The following is a 26,712-nucleotide window of genomic DNA, read 5'->3' as shown; positions in this document are numbered from 1 at the left end:
TGAACCATTCCTTCACCATCGTCAAGCCACCATCCAAAACACTACCTCCCAGCTTTAAACCACTGTTTAACACCATCACTACCATGAAAACTCCTTCTTCCCCGTGAAAGCACCACTGTTTTACCAATGAAAATCGATCCCTGAATCTCTCGCCCACGCAAAAGAGGTTTTGAAAATAGTAAGGTTTTCAGTCGAGGTTTCCGGCGAGGCTTTCCATTCGAGGTTCCGATTCAAAGTTTTCTTTTGCTCGCTGATTTTCAGAGGTGTTGATGTCAAATTCCTTGACATAAAGGTCCAATCTTTACTTTGTTCTTGATTAATACATGGATTTTGGTGTTCTACCTTGTGTAATTAATAAAAGTTTAAGTGAGATTTTATTTTAAACGGTTATGTTAATGCTTATGATTATCATTTTATCTTGGTTAGTATGTTGAAATTGATTCTCGAGCTACAGATTCTTCATTTAGCATGAAGTAATTATCTTGATGAGCATTTAAACCTGCAAGCATAATATTAATAAGTTGTGAGTTCAATATTTGGGATTTGTGTTTAAAATTTACTCTTTAGAAAAGCTAGCAATATGAGAATAGTATAATTTGGATCCGAAATCATTTCCATGCACAACGGACAAGCATAGTATTATGACAATTTCCCATTCACTGTTTGGCTTTCATTTTATGTTTTATTGCAATATAGAAACTTTGATGTGCATGTATGGTTGATTGGATCTTTTGCTTAGCTTATGACGAATGATTATTTTGAATTACTAGATTCTGTATTCATTTGTTTTGGTGTAATGACGATACAAGGGCTTTAACCATTATCTTGTATTAATTGACATATATATATCTCGGGCCTAATTAATTAATTAATAATTATTATTTATGAGTTGAGCGAGACGAGATACGAATTTATTTCAAATCTCGTTGTCAAGTGTAAAAGAAAAGAGTGGTAAAACCAATTATAAGGGAGCGAGATGGGTTGCGAACAAGTTTCAAAACCCGTTGTCAAAAGAGTGAAAATTTAATCACATACTTTTATGTCTCGGATTTTAGAGACAAATAATTGCTTTTAACGCTAGATGAGCTTCAGGCACGTTTCAAGATGTTTTGTTTCGATTAAGAATGCGGTTACGCATCTTATTTCGAGACGCTTTAAACAACTCAAGGATGCGGTTACGCACCTTGGCCAAACACGTTTTAATAATTAATCTTGTTTCGATTAAGAATGCGGTTACGCATCTTATTTTGAGACGCTTAAAAGATCCGGAATGCGGTTACGCATTCGGGTTAACACTAATAAAGGTTCAACAATAAAAGCACGAGCGAATCAAGGCTTATAACACAGTTTATCTAAAAAATAGATTAAGCTAAGTATAAGTCGATAAAGCGACCGTGCTAGAACCACGGGACTCGGGAAATGCCTAACACCTTCTCCCCGATCAACAGAATTTCTTACCCGGTCTTTTGTTTTCGCGGACCAATAATAAAAGAGTCATTTCCTTTTGATTAGGGATTGATAAGGTGACTTGGAACACCAAAACTCAATTCCAAGTGGTGACTCTGTAAAATAAATAATCCTTATTCAAAACCGTCACTTCGATTGGAAAAAACCCTTAATAATAAACCCTTTGTGCTTATTGCGCGCGGGGGCGAAAAAAGGGGTGTGACATCTCTGGTGACTCTGCTGGGGATAACCAGAGTTCGAGCTTTGTAAAATTGATTTGTACTTTGCTTTTATCATTATTTTTGGATATATTGTGTTTGTTAGCCTAATGTGCTACTTGCCGCTCATTTATCGCTTTGATATTGTCGGACTATTATATAAACTGCCTTCTCTTGCGCACCCCTCTGAGTCTCTGAAACACTTCACACACAGTCACAGGAATGCAGTTATGCATCCTACTTTCTGTCAAGATAAAGCCGGAGCGTTTTGGCGCCCGATGAAGGATTTTAGTCACACATGTTAGATGGGGCTGGATAAGCAATGAAGTTGGAATAGCACTGCTACCGATAGTGTTGCCCTTCCCTGGCTCGAGTTGTCCGCTCGGGTAAGCCAGTCTAGACACCTTTTCCATTAGATTTTAAACCTAGCAGAACTGAAACACAGACATGATTATCCCTAGTAGGCTCCTCTTATATGCATCACTTGCATTTGACTTAGTGGGACTCGGCACGGGGGCCGGGTTTGTCTAGGACAGGTGACCCTTTTATCTGACCAACATGTGCATCCAATGTGCTATTTGTAATATACTTGGAAGGTTTACATGATTGTGGACCGACTTTAGGCTAATTAGTGAAACTGAAGAGAGACAAGTGTTCCTTTGATTTTTACGCATGTTTTCCTTAAACCTCCAATTTGCCTAGCTCTTGCCAAAAAAAAAAAAAAGAGTTCAATACAAGAATGAGTATTTCAAAACCAACCCCTTTTAAAGAATCGGCACGAACTACGCACACCTGATTCCCGTCTCTCGGGGTGACGATACGTAGGCAGCCCTCCTCGGGTTCGGTGATCCTTATTCAAAAATTCAAAAAAAAAAGGGTTTTTATCCTTATTCAGAAAAGACCTTTTTATTCTTTATTCAAAATTCGTAAAAGTTTAACCCTAACACAATTGCTATCTCTACTATCCAGTTAGTTTAAGGTGGTTGGTTTGTGGTACGCTGGCAGAACATCCCTATTTCACAAGATCGAAAGGAAAAGTACTAATGACCGAAGAAGTAAACAATTTGGGTAATGACGATCACCAAGGTCTGTTAACTGAACGGGACTCAGGGTCACCTGAGGAGGTGAGAAGGCTTAAACAACAATTGGCCCATGTGTATCAAGCTTGGATGACTGGTCAGCCTCCTCCTCCGCTACCCCAGGGTTTTTCAGAGGGCATTCCTACCATACCAGTTTCAACTCAAGCTCCCCCTGTCGAAACAAGTGACCCGCTTTGTCCCCCGGGATTTTTCCCGGCATATAATCTTCCCAACATCGCTGGTACCTCCACTGTGCGACCTCCAGCCGGACCACCCAGAAATACCCCTCTTGTCGTACCCGCTGCCACTGTCTACACAATCCCGCAACCATCTCCCGCAGTCAGGCCTCACCACGAGCCTCAGCCTAATGTTTATGAAGGCCAATATTACTCTCCAGAAATGATTTTCAGGGCCCCAGGACCGTACAATCATGCCACTCAATATGATTCACCCATTGAGAATGATAAGCTTAATAGGATGGGGGAGCAGGATGAGATATCTAGAAAGGTCAAAAGTTTGGAGCAAGCCCTAAGGAACATGCAGGGTACGGGAGGACCAATGAATGTGTCTTACAAACACTTGTGTTTATTCCCTGATATCCAGCTGCCTGCCGGTTTCAAGATGCCAAAGTTTGAATTGTATAACGGGCATGGGGATCCGGTAGCCCATCTGAGGGGTTATTGTAGCAAAATGAGAGGGGCTGGCGGAAAAAATGAATTGTTAATGGCTTATTTTAGTCAAAGTTTGAGTGGGTCGGCCTCTGAATGGTACACCCGTCAAGATGCTAGCAAGTGGTACACATGGGATGACATGGCTCAAGCTTTTGTCCGACAGTTTCAGTATAACATAGACATTGTGCCAGATCGTGTTTCCCTAACAAAGATGACAAAGAAACCTAATGAAACGTTCTGTGAGTATGGGATCAGATGGAGGGAACAACTTGCTCGGGTCAATCCACCTATGCAGGAAAGTGAAATGGTTGATTATTTTCTTCAAGCTCAGGATCCCACATACTTTAGTTATCTAATCACGGCTATGGGTAGACCTTTCAATGAGGTGGTGAAAATGGGAGAAATGGTAGAAGAGGGAATCAAGTCGGGCCGGATATTGAGTTACTCTGCTTTAAAGGCAACTACACAAGCAATTCAGAATAGTTCAGGAAATTTTAGGATAAAAAAGGAAAAGGATGATATAGCCATGGTCGCGCAAGGACCAAGACAAGGCCCTAGGGGATCATCGTATCAATACACCCAAAACTATTCTCAAGCTCCACCCCAACGTTATTACCCCGTACAAGACCCGCAATACTTTGCTGACCCACCTCAATATGTGGTCTACAACACACAGTCATATGACCGACCATCAACCTACCGCCAATGGCGAGCACCACATCAAAACCCTCGTCATCCTCCCCAGAATTTTCAAGCACCTTATAACCCTCGTCCAAGGCAGGAATATGGAGGGGAGCAAAGGCCTAGGGATAATTTCACGCCAATTGGGGAGTCCTACGCAAGTTTGTTTGAGAAATTGAAACATTTGAATATGATAGGTACTATACCTCAAAATTATGCAGATCCTCGTGCAAAAGGTTTCAACCCTACTGCACGATGTGCATACCATTCTGATGCCCCTGGGCACAGTACCGAAGATTGTCGAACTTTGAAAAGAGAGGTGGAAAAGATGATCCAAGCAAAGATGATTGTGATCCAAGATAGTGACACCCCAAACATCACTGAGAATCCTTTACCAGCACATAACGATACACACTTTGTTGGGATGATCTGTGATGATAAAGAGTATAGGGAATTCTCCAAATCATTTAGCAAATCAGTTGCAGAATCTCCCATAGTGACTCTGGATCCCGATATGAATGAGGGTTTGGTTAAAAGAGTGAAGAACCCCTTTGTTGAAGAAAAGACAACTGAAATTGGTGGAGGTTCTGTTGATTCTGATATGCAAAGTGGCTAGAATGTCAAGCTTGGTGATTGGAAAGCCATTCCTCTTTTCACCAAGAAAGAGTATTGGTAGTTTATTTTGTCGTCATTTCTGTTATCTGGTTATTTCAGGGTGTAATCCAGATTTTAACTTTGTTTGTTTGAGTCAAACCCTTCTATCCTTTTATTATGTCTGTTTGATGAGTCTTGTTAGCTTGTTTTGTTGTAGTTTCATTATTCGGGTTATTGCTGGGTTGTAACCTAGTGTCTAGTTTGTCGGTCTTGTTGTCAAACCCTTCTATCCTTTAAATATATTCTCTGTTCTGCGTCATTTTAATTCATTACACTTTGTTCTTCTAGAAAATAATTTTTTTTCACTTTGGTTTTAGTGACATAACATGCATGCGGAATTTTCGGCCAAATACATCTAATCTTAAAATTGGAAAACTGAAAAAAGAAGAAAAAAAATGATTGGTGAATAAGTAAAAAGTTGAATGATTGGATCATTTGGCGTGTCATATTAACAAGGGTCATTCATTGTGAAGAGGGTATTGCCTATAACGTCTTACACCTGACAAGAAGACTAAGAAGGCAACCATGTCCATTAATGCCGAGGTTATGAAGAGATATTATGTATATGCTTGGCGTTCTTGAGGCTGGGAGGCCCTTTTTATGCTACCCAAATACTTTGTATCATTCGCTACCCCTTTTGAGCCTGTGTCATTTTCTTTGATCCCCCTCTCGTGGAATCTAGTTAAAAAAAAAATGTGTGTTTAGCAAGAAGAATATAAAAAAAAACTGGGGAAATTTTTAGAAATTTCATTTCAAAAAAAAAAAAAAAAAAAAAAAACAACAAATCATTAGTAGTCTTCATGAACTACGTTCGACCTGATTCCTTTAAAGGATACGTAGGCAACCCTACTCTGGGGTTCGGTCCCACCAAGCAAAAAATTAAAAAAATTCCAGTATCTAAAACTGGGGCATAAATTTTTCTTTTTTTCTTTTTTAAAAAAAAGAGGGGTAAAAATTGAATAGTTGATTCCAAGAGTTGTACGTGTATAACCCTGTCATTCTGAGTCACTTTATGAGCCTTCATGCATTCCTTTCTTTCTAACCATATCCAAAAGCCTTCCAAATGAAGACCTCTAGACTAGTCTTTGAGAATGCCAAGAAAATCACGCCTTGAGTATCATTTGTCATATGACGAACATGAGTATGTCTCGCACAAGGAATTGAAGATGAAAAATGAGAGAGTCTTATTGGTGAAAACCCTCACGGGCACTGTAAGGCGATGGTGAGTTGAGAGAAAGACAATAAACAAGAGAGGTTAGTTGGTGAAAACCTTTTGGGGCACCACTAACCGAATGTGAGGCTTGAGTAATGCAGAAGTTGGAACGTAAAAGCCCAGTTTCTAAGTCGAAAAAGTCTGAGGATTAAAGTTCAGACTGGTTGGATAAATCAAGTCGTCTAATCCAAAATGCATGTCATGATCATTGAAGCTGGCTAACATTTTCAAAGGAACCCCTTCTTTTCTGCCTTTCCCGAAAGGGGACATCTCTTGTTAAGAGTTTTTTTTTTTTCCTTTTCTTCTTTTCCATTTTTGCTTTGATTATTTCTTTTACTATATTTCTTTGAGTCGGTCTTTGTTTAAAACAAGCAAGAAATGATTTCAAAATCTGCTACCAGCTTTCCAGTTGCACAAAGCAAATTCTGGCTAGCACATCAAGATCACGTAATTCAAGGAGCAACATGCACAAAAAGTTGTTGTAGTTTGATAAGAAGGTTCCACAGAGTTATCTTTCTTGTTCTACTTGATTCAATGCAAGCAAAGAAAAGCTCGGGACCTTAGCCATGAATTTTCCCTAATGATGAACAGAGAGTATCGAGCGTGCACGACATGGACAAAGGCACAAAACCAATTGCAATTCTCTCTGACAAACAAGATTGCTCAAAAGGGAGTAATTATTGTGAGGTGCTAGAAAGTGATTGCAAAAGCAAAACATCACTTAAAGCTAAAGTGGGTCATACCACAGACGCAAAATGGTACTGGGTACAGAACAATCAAGGTTTATTCTGAGATACAAGAATCGTCTGAAAGCAAAGAATCTCCGAGACCCTTGGTCGACCACCAATTGCGTCGGACTTTCCCAATGAATGTGACAAACACAAAGTCAAGTTGCCCAGGATGTCAAGGCCACACACCGACCACCACTTTTGAAACTCACAATTTTTCTCTTTTCTGAAATAGGGACAATCTTACTGACATAAAGCGGTTTCCAAAGTCTCGATGCTTTAACAGGGTTGCAGTAAAAATCTTTCACTCTTTCGCCATTTCATGCATGCATAAATTATTATTTTTTCTCCTAGAATAAACATTTCCTAGTCTGAGATATTTATTTTCTTTTCTCCTAGGATAAACACTTCCTAATCTGAGATCGTTATTATTTTTTCTCCTAGGATAAACACTTCCTAGTCTGAGATCATTATTTTCTTTTCTCCTAGGATAAACACTTCCTAGTCTGAGATTGTTATTTTCTTTTCTCCTAGGATAAACACTTCCTAGTCTGAGATCGTTATTTTCTTTTCTCCTAGGATAAACATTTTCTAGTCTGAGATCATTATTTTTATTTTTTCCTAGGATAAACACTTCCTAGTCTGAGATCACAATTTACTTTTTCTCCTGGGATAAACATTTCCTAGTTTGAGATCGTTATTTTCTTTTCTCCTAGGATAAACATTTCCTAGTCTGAGATCATTATTTTCTTTTCTCTTAGGATAAACATTTTCTAGTCTGAGATCGTTATTTTTATTTTCTCCTAGGATAAACACTTCCTAGTCTGAGACCACAATTTACTTTTTCTCCTAGGATAAACATTTCCTAGTCTGAGATATTTATTTTCTTTTCTCCTAGGATAAACATTTCCTAGTCTGAGATCGTTATTTTCTTTTCTCCTAGGATAAACACTTCCTAGTCTGAGATCGTTATTTTCTTTTCTCCTAGGAAAAACACTTCCTTGTCTGAGATCATTATTTTCATTTTTCTCCTAGAATAAACACTTCCTAGTCTGAGTTTGTTTCTTCCAAGTTTCTAGTTGCTAATAACTCACAAAAAATTTCTAGTGTAAACTGGGGCAGAAATTTTTTGTTTGTTTCGTTTGTTTGTGATGGCTTGCAGGTTTCCCCGCAAAGCATGGTTTGATATCCAAGAATAAAGTTCCAACTTTTTTCCATAAAAGTCTGCAATGATCGAACAATATATCGCCTAACACCTTGGATCTTTATCTCAACACACAAGCATTCAAGAACATTCTCAAATGTCATTTGAGAGAGAGTCAAGGCTCACTGTCCAAATTTGAAGTTCGAGTCTCAAACCGCAACTTTAAGATCAAGGCATTCACCAGAAAAAGCACAGTGATATCCGAAGATCAAGACTCAAGTGAAGATCTGAAGGAAGATTCAAGACAAGTAGAGTAGATAGGATCATGTATTTTTCTTTCTATTTTTCTTGTACTTTTTCATTTTGATGTAATAACAGGATCACAGACCGGAGCCTCGATGGGACCTCACTCGACTTCCAACTCATCATGCCATCAGTCATCCACTTGAACTACACATGACCTGATTCCCTTATAACCCGGGATATGTAGGCTGTCCAAAACCAGGACTCGGTTGCACCCTTTTCTTTTATTTCTTCTTCTTTTTGAATAACGGTCGGGTCAAATTAGTCTCTTTGTCTACTTGTTTGTCTGAAAACTCTTCGTGTTCTCAGTCAAACAGGGGCAGATGTAGACACGTGATTTTTGACCCTCCCGGGACGTTTTCATTGTCTTATTAATTAATTTTCCTTTTTAGTCTAGTCTTGGACATTTTAGCTTTTATTTCTTTTTAGTAAGTTTTTACTAGAGAATTTGAAAACCGCAAAAAAAAAAAAAAAGGAGTCTCATTTTTAGAATATAAGTTTTGTTTTCATTTGTGACAAAAGAAAGAAAATTTCCCAAAAAATACATTTTTTATCTATTCTAGTTAATTTCCAGTTAAAGATTATAATAAAAAGAGTATCGAGTAAGCGAGTATTTTTAATCTTGCTTTTTCTAAATTAGGAGTAGTATTTTTATTAATTAAATAAAAAATAAAACCAATAGTGTATTGTTCAGCAATGACAAAATGCACACTCTTCCACACAAAAAGACATTAGTTTTGGGAAGGAATATTCCATTCTTCCTTATCCAAGATATTAATCCACCAAGGGACCTTTTAGGAAAAAGGGAAAAAAAAAACACCCTCAAACCCTACACCTAAACACACTACAAATAGCTAAACATAGAAACCTAATGGAGGCCACACCATCATCAGCCGCAACATATGGTTGGAGTTATCTTCTCCACCAAGAAAATAACACACTACACCTAAGACCTAGAAACACCATAACCGACCGTAGAGCTCCCCTTGAACCATTCCTTCACCACCGTCAAGCCACCATCCAAAAACACCACCTCCCACCTTTAAACCACTGTTTAACACCTTCACTACCACGAAAACTCCTTCTTCCCCGTGAAAGCACCACTGTTTTACCAACAAAAATCGATCCCTGACTCTCTCACCCACGCAAAAGAGGTTTTGAAAATAGTAAGGTTTTCAGTCGAGGTTTCCGGCGAGGCTTTCCATTCGAGGTTCCGATTCAAAGTTTTCTTTTGCTCGCTAATTTTCAGAGGTGTTGATGTCAAATTCCTTGACATAAAGGTCCAATCTTTACTTTGTTCTTGATAAATACATGGATTTTGGTGTTCTACCTTGTGTAATTAATTAAAGTTTAAGTGAGATTTTATTTTAAATGGTTATGTTAATGCTTATGATTATCATTTTATCTTGGTTAGTATGTTGAAATTGATTCTCGAGCTACAGATTCTTCATTTAGCATGAAGTAATTATCTTGATGAGCATTTAAACCTGCAAGCATAATATTAATAAGTTGTGAGTTCAATATTTGGGATTTGTGTTTAAAATTTACTCTTTAGAAAAGCTAGCAATATGAGAATAGTATAATTTGGATCCCAAATCATTTCCATGCACAACGGACAAGCATAGTATTATGACAATTTCCCATTCACTATTTGGCTTTCACTATTTGATTTATTTTTATAATTTACTTTATGTTTTATTGCAATAATAGATGTTTGATGTGCACGTATTTATTTATTTTCTTCTTCTTCTTTTTCAGCTTACGTGTTAATTTTTTTTAAAATAAAAATAAAAAATTAAATTTTCATTAAAAAAATGAGTTTTAAAACCCGTTTTTTTTTTTTAATTTGAAAATTTGATTTTTTTTAAACCCATTTAAAAAAAAAAAAAACTAAAAACATGGATTAAAAAATTGAATTTTCTTTTAAAAAAATGATTTTTAAAACCCTTTTTAAAAAAAAAAAAATTTAAAATTTTTTTTTTTTTTGTTTTAAAAAAAAAAAAAAAAACTGAAAAATGATTTTTTTTTTTAAATATGGAAAACTTGATTATTTTTTTAAAATGTCTTTAAAAATCTTGATTTTCATGATTTCATTTTCTTAGTACACTTTTATTTTTCAAATAAAATCGAAAAGTGTTTTTCTTCAAAATGGTCATTTTTTAAAATTTTGAAAAAATTAATTATCTTAACATGGAAAACTTTTTTTTTAAAACTAAATGTGGAAGACTAGATTTATTTTCAAATTTTAAGAAAATGCCGATTTTAGAAAAAAAAATTAAGTTTTCCCCTTTTTTTCTCTGAAGGAAACAAACTCTCCTTGCCACATAGAGGGGTAATTAATTTTAAATAAGTTGGGTAATACTCAAGAAAATGTTTTTTTTTTTTTTTGTCAAATGCTAAAAAGAGACCATTTTATCCCCTTTATGTTTTATTGCAATATAGAAACTTTGATTCTTTTATGGTTGATTTCTTTTTAGCTCATGACGAATGATTATTTTGAATTACTAGATTCAGTATTCATTTGTTTTGGTGTAATGACGATACAAGGGCTTTAACCATTATCTGTATTAATTGACATATATATCTCGGGCCTAGATTAATTCCCACAGGCCTAATTAATTAATTAATAATTATTAATTGTGAGTTGAGCGAGACGAGATACAAATTTATTTCAAATCTCGTTGTCAAGCATAAAAGAAAAGAGTGGTAAAACCAATTATAAGGGAGCGAGATGGGTTGCGAACAGATTTCAAAACCCATTGTCAAAAGAGTGAAAATTTAATCAAATACTTTTATGTCTCGGATTTTAGAGACAAATAATTGCTTTTAATGCTAGATGAGCTTCAGGCACGTTTCAAGATGTTTTGTTTCGATTAAGAATGCGGTTACGCATCTTATTTCGAGACGCTTTAAACAACTCAAGGATGCGGTTACACACCTTGGCCAAACACGTTTTAATAATTAATCTTGTTTCAATTAAGAATGCGGTTACGCATCTTATTTTGAGACGCTTAAAAGATCCGGAATGCGGTTACGCATTCGGGTTAAGACTAATAAAAGTTCAACAATAAAAGCACGAGCGAATCAAGGCTTGTAACACAGTTTATCTAAAAAATAGATTAAGCTAAGTATACGTCGATAAAGCGACCGTGCTAGAACCACGGGACTCGGGGAATGCCTAACACCTTCTCCCGATCAACAAAATTCCTTAGCCGGTCTTTTGTTTTCGCGGACCAATAATAAAAGAGTCATTTCCTTTTGATTAGGGATTCATAAGGTGACTTGGAACACCAAAACTCAATTCCAAGTGACGACTCTGTAAAATAAATAATCCCTATTCAAAACCGTCACTTCGATTGGAAAAACCCTTAATAATAAAACTCTTTGTGCTTATCGCGTGCGGGGGCGGAAAAAGGGGTGTGACAATTGGTGTTAACAGAACCAAAATGTCACACCCCAAAATCTTGGCAGGACAATGTCTTTATCTTGACTGAGCGAACCAACCTTGCATGCATATTTAGATGAGACACATACATGTTGCAGCAATGAAATTTCATAAAAAAAAAAAAAAAAAAAAAAAAACTGATCTTTCAATAAACGTGGAATCATAAATACAAGAAAAAATAGTATTCATGTGAGGCTACATTATAAATGACAAAAAGAAACATGACATGATAATTGTGACTAGAGGTGGCAAAATGGGTTAAAAATATGGTTATCCGCCCGATCCAACCCATTTTAAATGGGTTGGATACCCTATCCATTTAATATGGGTATAATATGAGTCAACCCATATTATCCACTTAAAATATGGGTAAATTAATGGGTAAAATGGATAAAACCCACAACATATAGAGTGTGTTTGGTATGAATCCCATGTTTGGTTGGTCAAAATACTTTCTCTAGAAAACAAGTTCCTTAACCACCCCCTCCTACCCCCACCCCCACCACCCCCCACTACCTCCCTCCCCACCCCTATAACCAAATAAATACCCCCAACCCTTACCTCTCACCTCCCTACTACCACCCCTATCTCTCAACTTTGCAAAACTAGACATTTTGTGAAAGTAGTAACTTTCAAAAATAGCAACTTTGCAAAAGTAATCACATTACAAAAAGCCGCTTTTTCAAAATATTACTTGCGAAAAGTAGCTACTTTTCAAAAATAGTCGTTTTGCAAAAGTATTCACTTAAGAAAATAGTCACTTTTAGAAAATAGCCACTTTGTGAAAGTAGATACTTTTTAAAAATAGTCGCTTTTTGAAAGTAGTCAATTTTCATGAATAGTCATTTTGTGAAAGTAGTTACTTTAAAAACTATCATGCTTTGCAAAAGTAGCCATTTTTTAAAATAGCTTCTTTGTGAAAGTATTAAAATAACCATTTTTGAAACGTGCCATTTCCAAGATAGTGGTCAATTTTGTAAAGTAGCCATTTTTTTAAAGTGACACAAAAATGGCTACTTTTGTAAAGTGGCCATTTTTGAAAAATGACAAAAAAGTTGCTTATTTTTGCAAATTTGCATTTTCGGTCGTTTTCCAAGAAATAAATTTTTGCAAAAATAACCATTTTTATGTCACTTTATAAAAATGGTCAATTTACAAAAATAGCCATTTTTTGTCACTTTTAAAAATGGCTAGTTTACAAACATACTTTTTGGGGTTGTCTTCAAAGTACAAAGTAGTCATATATGAAATAGACGCTTTGGGAGGGGGTTGGGTGAGGGTGGGTGGAGCGGTGGTGTGGGAAAAAAAAAAAAAAGTGCGTTCGAGGGTGATCGTTGATCTTGGGGAGTGGGTGGTCGGGGGTGGGGTTGGGTGGATATTTTCCAAAAAGATTTTCTTTGAGGTCGTGTCATTGAAAAGGTTCGAAGTTCATTCTTCCCACAAATGTTGAGGTGCAACTATGTATAGAGATGGATTTGTGGACAAAATAGTAAATTAATCTTCTCCATGTGCCAACATCTTTGAAGTACTTTGGATAATATGGATAATATGGATATCCATGACCCAAAAGAATCGATCCGTTTTTTGTCAACCCATTTTCGACCCGACCCATATCCGACTCGACCCACCCGTTTGCCACCCCTAATTGTGACTATGGAGCCTCTATGACTTAATGTATAAAGAACTGTCGCTGACAAGATCCCGAACAATAAATGGGCCACACCAAAATGAGAAAGGAGGTGCGGGGTGTGCCAAGCAAGGATCGACACCGCCTTGAGTATCGGTACCTGGATGACCAATAAAGATGCAACACCCCGGCAAAAGGACGTGGGTACATAGCGAATAGAACTTTATGAATCAAAGTACTCACACATTGAAATGAGACAAAACAAAGTAAATGAATCTTGGAGAAATAATGCAAGTATCAAAACAAAAATTTCATTTTTTTTTTTTTGCATAATCATATAAAACAAGTTTGAGCTGCAAACAAACATAACATTTTCCTTTTGGGTGGTCCCAGTAAGTGACATGACATTAGCCACCACGTGTACCTTATGGTGCTCCAACCTTTACATGGGGACGGTTTGGGCGTCTTACCATAATGTCGTGTGGTATCGAGAATTATGCTATAAATCATAAAATCCAATAAGGAAAACTATCTAAGTATCCGCTACCATGGTACGACCAAAATCCTACACGGCCACGTGTAGCTTCAAGTAATTTTCCCTCTTTTTGTAATTACCTTCTTAGCCAACAAAAGATGCTCCCAAAACATTTTTAATACACATTTGGCACCTTTGGCCCATTTTGATAAATCATGCCATTCGTCTAATTATCCCATAATAATCTTTACATTCAAAGTAATTTAGCATCATCAATTAAAATATTATTAAAAAAAAAAATCACGTAGTAGAAATTGGTTGGCTCAATATCATAGCAACAATAATTGAAACATAAAATTGTTCACAATTACCTGTGAAGAGGTGCTGGCGAGTTCCATATCTTTGCGAAGGACACACACGAGATATATAACCCGAGTCTATGTATTATAGTACTCCCTCCGTCCTGAAAAGATTGTCCTCTTTTGACTTGGCACAAAGTTTAAGAAATAAAGGAAGATTTTTGAAATGTGTGATCCAAAACAAGCCTTAGATATTTGTGTGGCTGCAAATCATCTCATAAAGTTAAATTGTTTCTAAATATAGAAAGGGGACAATCTTTTTGGGACAGACTAAAAAAAAAAAAAGGATAATCTTTTTGGGACAGAGGGAGTAATTAATGTTCGACGTGTCTATAGGAGCCTTTGCGTGGTACCCAAGTATGATGTTTGTGACGAGCCAGCAGTGATGGTGCCGATAAATTGTAACTGGAATTACCTGTGTTCCGTGAAAAGGAGGGTCCTCGACTGCCACCCTATTGTTTCAGTCTCTTCCCCGGCCTCGTTGGGAAGAATTGGTTAGGAAAATAAAATGTTGTTGGAGCGATACTGTCAGGTTCACCAAGAAGTAATTGATGCTTTTCATTCAACAACATACTGTAGAGAGCATCATAGAAGACATCTTCATAACGAGCCTCGAGAGCTCGAGTAAAGGGACGTACGATACGAAGGTCCTCACCTAGCCTAATGAATTCAACAAAGTCGTTTGCCTGAACCGGACTTTGCAGTGATGCTAATTTATTGTAATACTTTTTGCTTTCTGCATATAAGTCTCGAACCTATCATTGCCCGCCAAAGGTTATATAACTGAGACTTTAGCTCATGAATCTTGGGTTTGGACTTTGTGCCATAGGCCATGACTAGTTTGTCCAAAGCCTCATGAGTCATTTCAGTGCCTACAATTTGAGGAGACTGTGATTCTGAAACAGACGCGATAATTTAACAGAAAATCATTTGGTCTTAACGAGCCCATGACGTAAAAGTATAGGTTAACCTGGTTATCTATTAGGAAGCGATCAGGTACAATGGCTGACCTATCAATATGATGTTCGAGAGAACAACCACTAAGCATCGGCATAAAATGCATCTTTTATAGGAAAATTCGTGGAAGTAAGCTTCAAAGGGAAATATTTGGCATGTGGGAATACGATGCCGGTGGTGGTGCGCCTGAAGTTGGAAGCACAACACCATTAGTTGCGACATTTATAGTTCTATCACCATGGTTCCCGAGTTTTCCGTCTTGACTAGAGGCGGAAGAGTGGATCGATGACACTAGAGTTTCGGGAAACCTTGGCTCAGATGCCATGTAAAGGTAATTATGAAACCACAGTGATTCTCATTATGTATGAGGGTATTTCTACACATAGGTTACATGTAGTAATAGGAATCCTTGTAATACTAAGGATCCTAAACAAGGAAGGTAAGTTATTATAAAGATTTCTAGAAGATAGGAAAAATATGTACATTCCTTTAACAAAATATATTCCTTATTAGAACTAGTAACTTAAAAGAAATAAAATCCCAAATCCATAAACTTCAAATTTTTAATTTTGCCTCTGCTTATGTATTTGAATAGAAGTACTAAAACTGATAATAAGCAATTAATGTTTGGTAAAAACATATTGATAAGCATTTTATTCTATTAAAATTACCAAATCCACGAAATTCTTTCCAAAAATATAAATTTAAAACTATTTTTACCTAAAACTTTATGAATGACGGAAATAAAATAGAGCAATAATTTAAAGTTATGTTTATGACACAACTTCAGCTTACTGAGGATATGACCCTAGATAGGAAGGTGTCGAAGTTGAGGATTAGGGTGGAAGAGTAGTAGGTAGGAAGTGGTGTCACACTTTAGGTGGGAGAGGTGTAGGGCTTATTAGCAAGATTATTTAGTAATCACGTAGTTTTTATTCTTCAATGTGTATTACTATTTATCCTTTGCTTTATATCTTGCTACTTTACTGTTATATTTTTTGTATCTGCCTCAAATTTCTTTTCTTTTATTTTCCTCTCATTTCTTTTCCTTTTCCTTTTGAGCCGAGAGTCTTTCGGAAACAACCTCTCTGCTCCAGAAAGGTAGGGGTAAGGTCAGCGTACTTCCTACCCTCCCAGACCCCCACTTGTGGGATTACATTGAGTATGTTGTTGTCAGTGGCGGATCCAGGATTTTCATTCAGGGTGTTCGGAAAAAAAAGAAGCTAAATATACATCGTAATTTTTGCCGAGGTGTTCGAGAGTTAATATATGCACATAAACACAGAAAATTTACCCTATATATACACTGTAATTTTTTGCCAAGGGTGTTCGGGTGAACACCCTGGCCCCCAAGTAGATCCGTCCCTGGTTGTTGTTTTAGGAAGAGTATTTTGACGATTAAAAAAGGCATTAGGGATAAAATCTTAAAAGACTTGACCAAATCAAAAGTACGTATAAGCTATAAAATCATAAGTTGGGGGTGGTCAACTAATCTTGTGACATGATTTTGGCTTATAAGCACTTTGATGTTGCTAAACCTAGTTTTACCAACTTATAAGCCAAACACTCTCTAAGAAATATTCAAAAAAGAATAAGAAAGTGAGAGGAGTGAAGGAATTCCAACTAAAAAGAGATAGGATATTTAACATGTGAATCTTTTATATTTGTTAAAGACTGCTGATTTTTTTATTAGTGCATTACTAATAATTTGGATAGACATGTCCAAATTGAGTGGAATGTATATACGGGATTCATATAATACTAAGTTTGTATTAGTTTCTTAATTTGGTACTTAATTAGTCGAATAAGATATCCATAAAAGGAAATAGTGAAGTAGCTAGTACTATGACTTCACCAATTTCCCCTTGGATCATGTCGGACGTGAAGGAGGAGAAGAAGAAGAGAAGCTATAATATAAAAAAGGGAAAAGGGTCAAATGTATCTTTCTACTTTGTTTTATTAGTTAAATATATTCTCCGTTAGTGAAAGTTAATAAAAATACTCTTGGTGTCTTCAAACTTTACACTTATGCCCCTATTTGGATGAAAATTCCCAAATCCTCTCAAATTACCCAATTTTAAAAAAATTTACCCACTATTTTTGACCCGCCCCGCCCGACCCGCCTATCATTATCATCAAGCTTTAGCTTCATCTTCTTCCATGGAGAAAAAAAGAAAAAAGCAAGAACACACCCAAATGATAAAATTCCAAAACTCACTTCAAATTTCATCTTTAAATTCAACTCCAAATCTTGATGCAGCTAATACTGTGAGGAAAGTGAACTTCACGGAAGCAGAAATATATAGCAAATTTAAGATCAAATAATTCAGTTAGCAAGAACTTGATAGGAGCCAATGTCCAACAAGTTTTCACAGTCACAAGCAATCTTCTAGATAATCAAATTTCTGACTCATCCAACTAGACATTTGAAATGGCTAGCCCAGCAGCAAAGTGTATGCCCCATAATTAGTCACGTATTAACATTTTCTCACAATATGTTACTCACTTGGCATACATCCACAATTATGGAATCATTTCGAGCAACGTTTTCTCACGTATTAACATTTTCTCACAGTATTGGCTGCCCCAAGATTTAGAGTTGGATTTAAAGATGAAATTTGAGGTGAGTTTTGGAATTTTATCATTTGGGTGTGTTCTTACTTTTTTTTTTTTCTCCATGGAAGAAGATGAAGCTAGAGTTTGATGATTTGAGGTGAGTTAATTCCTCAAATGGTCATTGAAGTTGTAGCAAAATCCCACTAAAGTAACTTATGATTTTTTTTTTTTTTTAACAATAAGGTCATCAAACTATATATTAGTTTCCAATAAAGTAATAACTAAAAGAAAGTTAAAGAAGTTAACGGGTGTTTACATTCATTTTTCTAGGATCCAACTAGTTGACCCATTTGACCTCTTTTAGCAACTGAAATAAAAATTGCCAAAACCCATTTGACTTATATATTCCATTCCATCAATTAGAAAAGAGAAGAGGAGCACATATTTTTTGGGGCCGTAAGCGGACCAAGAAAACGATAAATGCTTCTAGCTTTTTGACGATTAATTTTATTTTATCGTGAATTCGGACACGGAATATCTAGGTTTTAAAAAAATAATATTTACAAATTTAGAAACCCAATAAAAGTACAAAAAGTGACAATAATTGACAATTCGAAATATTTAAAATACATATAAAAAATTTACTGCTAATGATGGACAGACGGAGTGAATTTACGGCTAATGATGTTGGTCATGTGAAACACTTATTTATAGACACAATTTTTGTGACTTCTTTTGTTAAAACTGGTGCTCATATATATCCTTATCAACTTATATGAGTTGCTAGTGTTGCTTAATAAGCAATATTTAGTCCAGTGAAGTTGCTTATCAAGCATCTTTTACTCATATCGGTGCATATTTTGTTCATGTGTATTGAAATGTCAATGAACAGAGATCGTGCTTTGGATGATTTTATGATAAACAAAGATTATACTAATGATGGATGGAGGGAGTATATCCCAATTTATGTGATACCTTTCGGATTTTGAAATTTCAACAAGTCTTTCTTTAGCCATAAATTTTCTATGTGTTTTAAATATTTCAAATTGTCCATTTTTGTCACTTATTATACTTTTATTGGGTTTCTAAATATGTAAATATTATTTTTTAAAAACCTAAATATTCCGTGTCCGAATTCACGATAAAAATAAATTAATCGTCAAAAAGCTGGAAGCATTTATCGTTTTCTTGGTCTGCTTACGGACCCAAAAAATATGTGCTTCTTTTCTCTCTTCTAATTGATGGAATAGAATATATAAGTCAAATGGGTTTTGGCAATTTTTATTTCAGTTGCTAAAAGAGGTCAAATGGGTCAACTAATTGGATCCTAGAAAGATGGATGTAAACATCCGTTAACTTGTTTAACTTTGTGTTAGTTGTTACTTTATTAGAAACTAATATATAGTTTGATGACCTTATTGTCCGAAAAAAATCATAAGTTACTTTAGTGGGATTTTGCTACAACTTCAATGACCATTTGAGGAATTAACTCGAAATTTGAGGTGAGTTTTGGAATTTTATCATTTGGATGTGTTCTTACTTTTTTTTTTTCTCCATGGAAGAAGATGAAGCTAGAGCTTGATGATGATGATGATAGGCGGGTCGGGCGGGGCGGGTAAAAAAAAAGTGGGTAATTTTTTTTAAAATTGGGTAATTTGAGAGGATTTGGGGATTTTCATCCAAATAGGGGACATAAGTGTGAAGTTTGAAGACGCCAAGAGTAATTTTATTAACTTTCACTAACGGAGGATATATTTAACTAATAAAACAAAGTAAAGATATATATTTGACCCTTTTCCCTATAAAAAATATAGTGTTCTATATATTTTGGCCAGTTATAAAATAGTTTTCAGTTTCTACAAAAAAAAAAAAAAAAAAAAAAAAAAAAAAAAAGAAAGAAAGAAAGAAGAAGAATAAGAAGCTATAATATATTTTATATAACACAAAGTACCTTGCAGAAGTTTTTAAATTTCTCAGTAGGGTTTACACACATGTCATAGATAAGACAACTTATTCATATGTTCTTTTAAATAGCTTGAGGCATTAATATGTTATTCATAGCACAATTAAAAAAAAGGCCTGAGCAATCATAGATAGTACCGCTAGTATTAGTAATAGATATAGCTTATAGCCGCTGAAACTAATAAAGACATAGGAAAAAGAAAAAACAGAGGGAAAGATGATCTTTGATATAAAGCCAAGGAATTTAAAGTAGCTAGTGAAAGAAAAAATAAACTCATTATACAATTCATTGCTCTGTTTCCTTTTTATTCTATGTTTATTTTAAGAATTTAAGCCAACATACTAGTGGTTCTTGAGTGTCACGAGGAAGCTACTGCCTTGTCCAATGTCATTCTCATGCAGAAATTTGAGAAAATCTGAGAAGCTGCTTTCTTTATACCTCTCTGGATGTTCATCATCAACTAACTCTTTAGCTGTCTTCATTTTGTCATCCATTCCCAAGCTATGCAAGCTAGAAACTGAAATTCTTGTCTTGTGAGAGTTTAATGTAACCCTGTGCACCACACTTTTGTACAAGCCATTGCTCAATACTTCAAGATGGTCACCCACATGGACTTGTAGTGTACCTTGAAGATCTTGGACTGCCCTCCATTCATTTTCTTGTGTGTCCAAAATTTCTAGTCCCGCTGAGCTCTGAAGGATAATTGTAAGGATACTGTAATCTGAATGTGGGGGCAGCCCAAGTGCAAGGCCTGGTTGTGGGCATGGAGGATAACAATTGACAGCAATTACATTCATTCCATCTTTTACATTTTGGCTTAGATATGTTGGACCAAGTCCTAGGCCTCGATCCAACCCATTTAAAGTGATACCCTATCCATTTAATATGGGCCCATGAGTCAACCCATATTATCCACTTGATGGCTAACTTTGATAAAACCCACAACATATATCCCCAAAATGCTTTAAAATATTTTCTGTAAAACAAGTTCCTTAACCACCCCCTCCTACCCCCACCCCCCACTATCCCTTATAACCACCTGTCATTGAACTATCACCACCTACCCCCAATTCCTATTCACCTCCCCACCACCACCCCTATCTCTCAACTTTGCAAAACTAGACATTTTTGAAAGTAGTAACTTTCAAAAATAGCAACTTTGCAAAAGTAATGACATTACAAAAGTAGCCGCTTTTTCAAAATATTAAGGAAAAGTAGCTACTTTTCAAAAAATAGTCGTTTTGCAAAAGTATTCACTTAAGAAAATAGTCACTTTGTAAAATTAGTCACTTTTAGAAAATCACTTTGTAATGATACTTTTTAAAAATAGTCACTTTTTGAAAGTAGTCAATTTTCATGAATAGTCATTTTGTGAAAGTAGTTACTTTAAAAACTAACAATGCAAAAGTAGCCATTTTTTAAAATAGCATTGTGAAAGTATTAAAATAACCATTTTCGAAATGTGCCATTTCCAAGATAGTGGTCAATTTTGTAAAGTAGCCATTTTTTTAAAGTGGCACAAAAATGGCTACTTTTGTAAAGTGGCCATTTTTTGAAAAATGACAAAAAAGTTGCTTATTTTTGCAAATTTGCATTTTCGGTCGTTTTTCAAGAAATAAATTTTTGCAAAAATAACCATTTTTATGTCACTTTATAAAAATGGTCAATTTACAAAAATAGCCATTTTTGTCACTTTTAAAAAATGGCTAGTTTACAAACATATGAAAGATAAATGGGAAGACCTGATTTTGCCAAGGCGTCGGCGTTGGGTGATCGCTGGCCGGGATTTGGTTGGGGAGTGGGTGGTGGGGGTGGGGTTGGGTGGATATTTTCCAAAAAGATTTTCTTTGAGGTTCATCAAGTTCTACTTTTTCGAGTGCAACTATGTTCAAAGATTGGATTTGTGGACAAAATGGTAAATTAATCTTCTCCATATTCACATGAAGCCAACATCTTTGAAATAGATAATTTGGATAATATGGATATCCATATTATCCGACGGTAACCCATTTTTTTACTGTTAAATATGCTGATTTTTTTGTCAACCCATTTTCGACCCGAATATCGACCCACCCGTTTGCCACCCCTAATCATGCCCATGATCTTGATGGCTAACTTTTGTACTTCCTCTACATATATCCCCATCTTTTCCCTGTCATTGAACATAGTTATTCCTATAATTGTTTTGAAACTAGCATTTAAAGGAAATTAATAGTGAGTGTAAGGGATACAATGTTAATTAACTTATAAGTCAATTAATGTACATACACCTTATGTCTACAGAGCAGACAATTCAATATTCGATTTTCTATATTTGGAAAAGTCAGTTGGAACCTAAATTTTAATATATTGGCTTCAAGTTCTTTCCCATGGGGAGCCGCATTAATAATGAAAGATAAATGGAAACCTGATTTTCTTCTTTTTCATTTTTTTCTCATTAAGTGCTTCAAAGACATTCCTCGCATGATTTCACCAATTGACAGATAAAATGATACAGATGCAACTACTGAATGCTGACATTTTCACATTTGAAATATAACAATATGAGCCTGCGTCTAGCACCTGAATGTAAGGTTTAAGTCGTTGATTAAAAAAAAAGAAAAACTAAACTAATGCACTATTTGGATAGTAGAAGATGTAAGGTTTCCCCTTCTTTTCCCTGTCGTTCAACATTCAGAGCTATTCCTACAATTGTTTTGAACTAACATATAACAATAACATACCCAGTGTAATCCAATAAGTGCCTGGGAGATGTGATGTATGCACATTACCTCACCCATACCTTGTGATGGCAGAGAGGTTGTTTCCAAAAGACCCTCGGCTCAAGTAAATAGTTCTAAGCAGGTTGTATTGAACTAACATGGAAAGCAAATTAATACAAGTGTAAGGGATATGTTATTTAACTAAGTCAATTATTATACATATATATGATGTCTAGCAGAGCAGAAAATCCCAATATTCAATTTTCTATATTTAGAAAAGTAAGCTGGAACCTAAATTCATATCAGCTTCAAGTTTCTTCCCATGTGAAGCCGCATTTATTATGAAAGACAAACGGAAACATGATTTTTTCTTCTTTTTTATTTTTCTCGTTAAGTACTTAGAAGGCATTCTCCCATGATTTCAGCAAATGGCAAATAAAATGATACAGATGCAACCGCCTAATGCTGACATTTTCACATTTGAAATATAAAAACATGAGCCCACGACTAACACCTGACTGTAAGGTATAACTAGGTGCAACACCACTATTATTAATTTTTTTAAAAGTAGCACATAATTTGAGCTATGAATTTAACTAGGTGCACCTGTAGTCCCGTGGATTTTCAGGCCACAGTTTAATCCAATTATTGAGAGGATTTGCGTAATGCTTGAGGAAGACCCTCCAGAACAGAACCTTGTCTTCACCGTCCTTCAAGCCTGTTCCATAACGAACCGGCTTGTACACATCATTCGACATAAATTTTTCTTTGTCCTCAGCAGGCAAGTCAAAGAAACCAAACGCGGCTGAAAGTGCCCCGTCCAATATAAATTGAGATATTCCATGGTTGGTAACCTTCAAATAATTAAGGAAATTAATAAGCAGAAACATTAATTGCAAATAAGTTTAACTTCTATAGGCTAATATACAGTCTAAAATAACTTTCACATTATTTGGTCATCTAACAAGCAACAGTCCATAAAATGTGACGGTAACCTGAAAAATTATAAAGGTTACACCGATAGCGTAAAATTCTTCTACAGATGATCAATACGACTTCATACCAAATTTGAAGCTCATTACAACACTTACTTGAAAGAAACCATTGCGACGACAAGCCTTAGCAATATCTTGGATGATTATCGACCTCTCTAGGGGTTTATCTTCTATCATACTGGCCAAATCAACCACAGGGACATTTGCAAACTCGGACTTTAAACTAGGCCTTTGTGAAGGTGGCATCATGTAACACTTTGGGACATATGACAGCCCCTTCTCTTGTGCAGTTTCCCCAATTGGAAATGAGCTTGAGCTTTCATTATCACCAGCTTCCATATCTCAAAACTAGAGGCAAATTTGGAAATTGCGATTAACATTACTGGAGCCATTTGGGTATTTATACTTGTGTAGCAGCTAGCTCGTTGTGATGGCGGTTTAGACATGCTTGAATTCTAGTATACTACTAGTACGCATGTAAAAACATTTTTGTGCTTGAAAACAAAACATATGATCCTAGACAAGGTGACTGACTCAATGCTATTAATTTGCTTATTGAATTATCCGGTCAGAAAGTAGAGACATCACCTTCCAATACTAACTGTAGTGCAGAGATCCGTGGTTGAACTTTTGCATGGCTCCTCCAGAGGGGGATCTAGGATTTCTGAAACATGGGTTCACCACTAAAAATAAAGAAGGAAAAAATGTATTAAGTGGGACTTGATCCCTAGACCTCTAAGTAAGTAACTCAAGCTTCAACCAAGAACACCATTTAGTTTTTTTGTAGAATGGGTTCCAGCAGATAGTATTATACCAATTTTAGAAAATATATACATGAAATTCCTTGTTTTAAGGAGAGACCATGTGTTCACGTGCCCCAATTTTTGCACCTAAAATCGCCCTTGGACTCCTCCTCCACCACCTTTTAGAATTAACCATATACTAGATGGATTGTATTGGATCAGGATATCGGGGCCTCCAGGTCCCGAACCTAAGTATCTACATTAACTGTACGTAATAACATAATAATACTCTTGATATAATACTATATTTATAATTCTATGGGTCATTTAATAGTACTATGTATACATGTTGTGCGTTTAATGTTGACTCTGTTTGTTACTACACGAATTCAGGGTGTCCATCCACCGAACAGCTGCGCTTTGGCCCAAGGGGCTAACGATAACAATATTGCTTTGGCTCAACGGTCTTGTCCATGTTCATCTACAGACTACAAATATAAGACAAGATTCAACTTTATGCCTGACGTAGAATAAAAAGGCTTCTATTTCAAGACAATTGTTTTACGGTGCTGATATCTTGGCTTATTATTTATTTCAACATGTTGGAACTTTTCAACTGATCTATTGATGGATGCTTACGAAGCAGAATATTAAGATTAGCAAGCCCCACCAGTGGCTTTGTTTCAAATAGAAGAGACAACGTGAAGTTTTTTTGAGTTCGCTTATGTAGTGGAGAAAAATTTATCCGTATTCTTGTATTGGGTAAAATCCGGAAAAGCCAGCTGGTTGTATCAGGTGTTGCCACGTGGCAGTAAGTGACACATCAGATGTGAGTTAGCAAGTGAGAGGCGCCGGGCAAGCATGCGTGGTCGGAGAAGGATTTGTTGGAAATCTTACGGAAAATACTTGATCACGAACACTTGTATGGAATTCTTGAACAATTTCATAGCTTGAGGCATGTCAATTAAGACAAAGTCCTTAAGGATATTTCAGCCGATATGGGTGTATCCCCAGGATTCAACAAGCTCTTCTAGTACAAAACTAGGAGTCAGAATTTAACAAAGATTTAATTTAGTGTAAAACCCAGCACTCTAATAGAATAAGGAAAGAAATAATTTGTTTCAAGCCTCTCTCTTCAACGTGAAACAATAAGATTATATAGGGAATGAAATGAACCAAGACTAAGAGCTCAAACGGTCCAGAAGTATTGTAAAAGCCATTCATGGCTGAATTATATTCATTAGCCATTAAAGCTCTATTAATAATATTATTAATAGAATAAATATGAGTAAAGAGCCAACAATTAATTTGATAACTAATGGTGGCTGGAAAAGAATAGTCACCTTTGAAAGCTAACGTAGGAGTTATTGACAAAATAATGGCTAATAAAAGTGAGGTGATTAATGGAAATTAATGGCTAATAAGAACAAAAAATATGTTTTAACTTATTTTTGAGATACAAGAATTATTTTTCAACAATCCCCCACATATCTCAAAAATAATATTAAGGAATAGAACGAAATAAGAAGTTTTTGATGGCTTTTCACATATGAGTACAATGCGTCGAATCTGGTGTCTTGTAGACTATGAACCAGACCTAGATAAAACAAGATTATTCTTGCAAAATAATTGGTGAAGTTGAAAACTTCTATGAACCAATAATTCTTTTGTAAGTCGAGGGTTTTGTTCTATCACATTATTCTCGCATAATCTTTGACGTCATCGCGGTTTTGCGCTAAGAGGCCATGCGCGTGTCCTGGTATTCATGAATTCTCTAAAAATTCGTCACAATTTCATAGGAGCTGCTTCACTCCACACTCATCTAGGTCCACCTATCAAGTGTACTCTGCAGAGCAATACACCACCTATAAAGGATATGGTAATGAATTAAGAGTTTATAACTCAGTCTCACTTTGCCTTGCAGAACTGCACTATATTCACACACCATAGGAAGGGATATAATTTTATAGTGCATACTTGATCAACTAATGACTTGTTATTACCCCTATAAACCTAATTCATGAGATCTCCAATCACATAGGTCGGGTTACCATCGATCATTGTTGATCTTCTCAAGTTGACTTAAAAATCTCATTCCCCTCGATGTTTCTTATAGTCCGTGAATTGATCAAGTTCACCTCCGACTTCACATAAATCACGTAAATATTTTCATCTCACAGCAGCTGACTAATCACATTATGTCTCAGATGTATATGTCTATTTTTGCCAATAAAAGATTTATCTTTCACTACAGTTATTGCTGCTTGGCAACCATCATATATAGACACAAAATATATTGGTTTTATTTCCATTGGAATACTCACTAAGAGGTCTCTTAACCACTTAGCCTCATCACCAAACAACTCCAAAAATTCACCAGGTTTAGTACCATGATTGTGGTAGCTCTCAAATATTCGCTTTCTTTTCAAATTTGAGTAGCATAACATTAGCAACACACCCCCACAATTTCAAATGTTTAGTCTACGGGATTAGCTTTCCACAATTCATAAAGCTCGTAAGACATCCTATTTTTTATGCTGACATACAAATTTATACACCACAACGTAACAATGATAAGACAAAAGAATTTCTATTGGTATATCCTATATACTCCAAAAGCAAATTAGTTATAGACTATATATAGGCAAAGATCCTACAAAATGGGTAAGACTCCTTAGCAACGTATATCTGAAAACATTTAGATCGCCAATATTCTGATAGTTTGACGAACCCATTTATTAAAACAATGTAAA

General features: G+C 35.7%; 2 protein-coding genes across 2 annotated transcripts; one reads left to right on the top strand and one right to left on the bottom strand.

Annotated features, from left to right (window-relative positions):
* Positions 1-2,707: 2,707 nt before the first annotated feature.
* LOC132063073 (uncharacterized) lies at positions 2,708-4,711 on the top strand. The gene has a single exon (XM_059455504.1). It carries the CDS (start codon positions 2,708-2,710, stop codon positions 4,709-4,711), a length of 2,004 nt encoding a protein of 667 aa, XP_059311487.1.
* A 14,933-nt stretch (positions 4,712-19,644) lies between these two features.
* Positions 19,645-23,562, bottom strand: LOC132062462 (flavanone 3-dioxygenase 3-like). The gene is made up of 4 exons (XM_059455031.1): positions 23,313-23,562; positions 22,828-23,075; positions 21,601-21,671; positions 19,645-20,363 (listed from the first exon to the last, which is right to left on the bottom strand). Exons 1-4 carry the CDS (start codon positions 23,553-23,555, stop codon positions 19,861-19,863), a joined length of 1,065 nt encoding a protein of 354 aa, XP_059311014.1. The 5' UTR covers positions 23,556-23,562; the 3' UTR covers positions 19,645-19,860.
* Positions 23,563-26,712: the final 3,150 nt, after the last annotated feature.

The sequence above is a fragment of the Lycium ferocissimum genome, chromosome 7 (assembly GCF_029784015.1).
Source record: "Lycium ferocissimum isolate CSIRO_LF1 chromosome 7, AGI_CSIRO_Lferr_CH_V1, whole genome shotgun sequence".
NCBI lineage: Eukaryota > Viridiplantae > Streptophyta > Magnoliopsida > Solanales > Solanaceae > Lycium > Lycium ferocissimum.
The sequence above is the reverse complement of the archived record's forward strand: the minus strand, read 5'-3'. Positions and strand labels throughout refer to the sequence as shown.

Bases quoted from the DNA above. Each gene is read 5' to 3' on its own strand.
- LOC132063073 (XM_059455504.1), top strand. From the start codon at position 2,708: ATGACCGAAGAAGTAAACAATTTGGGTAATGACGATCACCAAGGTCTG.
- LOC132062462 (XM_059455031.1), bottom strand. From the start codon at position 23,555: ATGGAAGCTGGTGATAATGAAAGCTCAAGCTCATTTCCAATTGGGGAA. The intron at 23,076-23,312 runs GTAAGTGTTGTA...AATTATTTGAAG, and splicing joins GTCGCAATGGTTTCTTTCAA to GTTACCAACCATGGAATATC. The intron at 20,364-21,600 runs GCAAACGGGTGG...GGTTGGATCGAG, and splicing joins CATGGGCATGATTAGGGGTG to GCCTAGGACTTGGTCCAACA.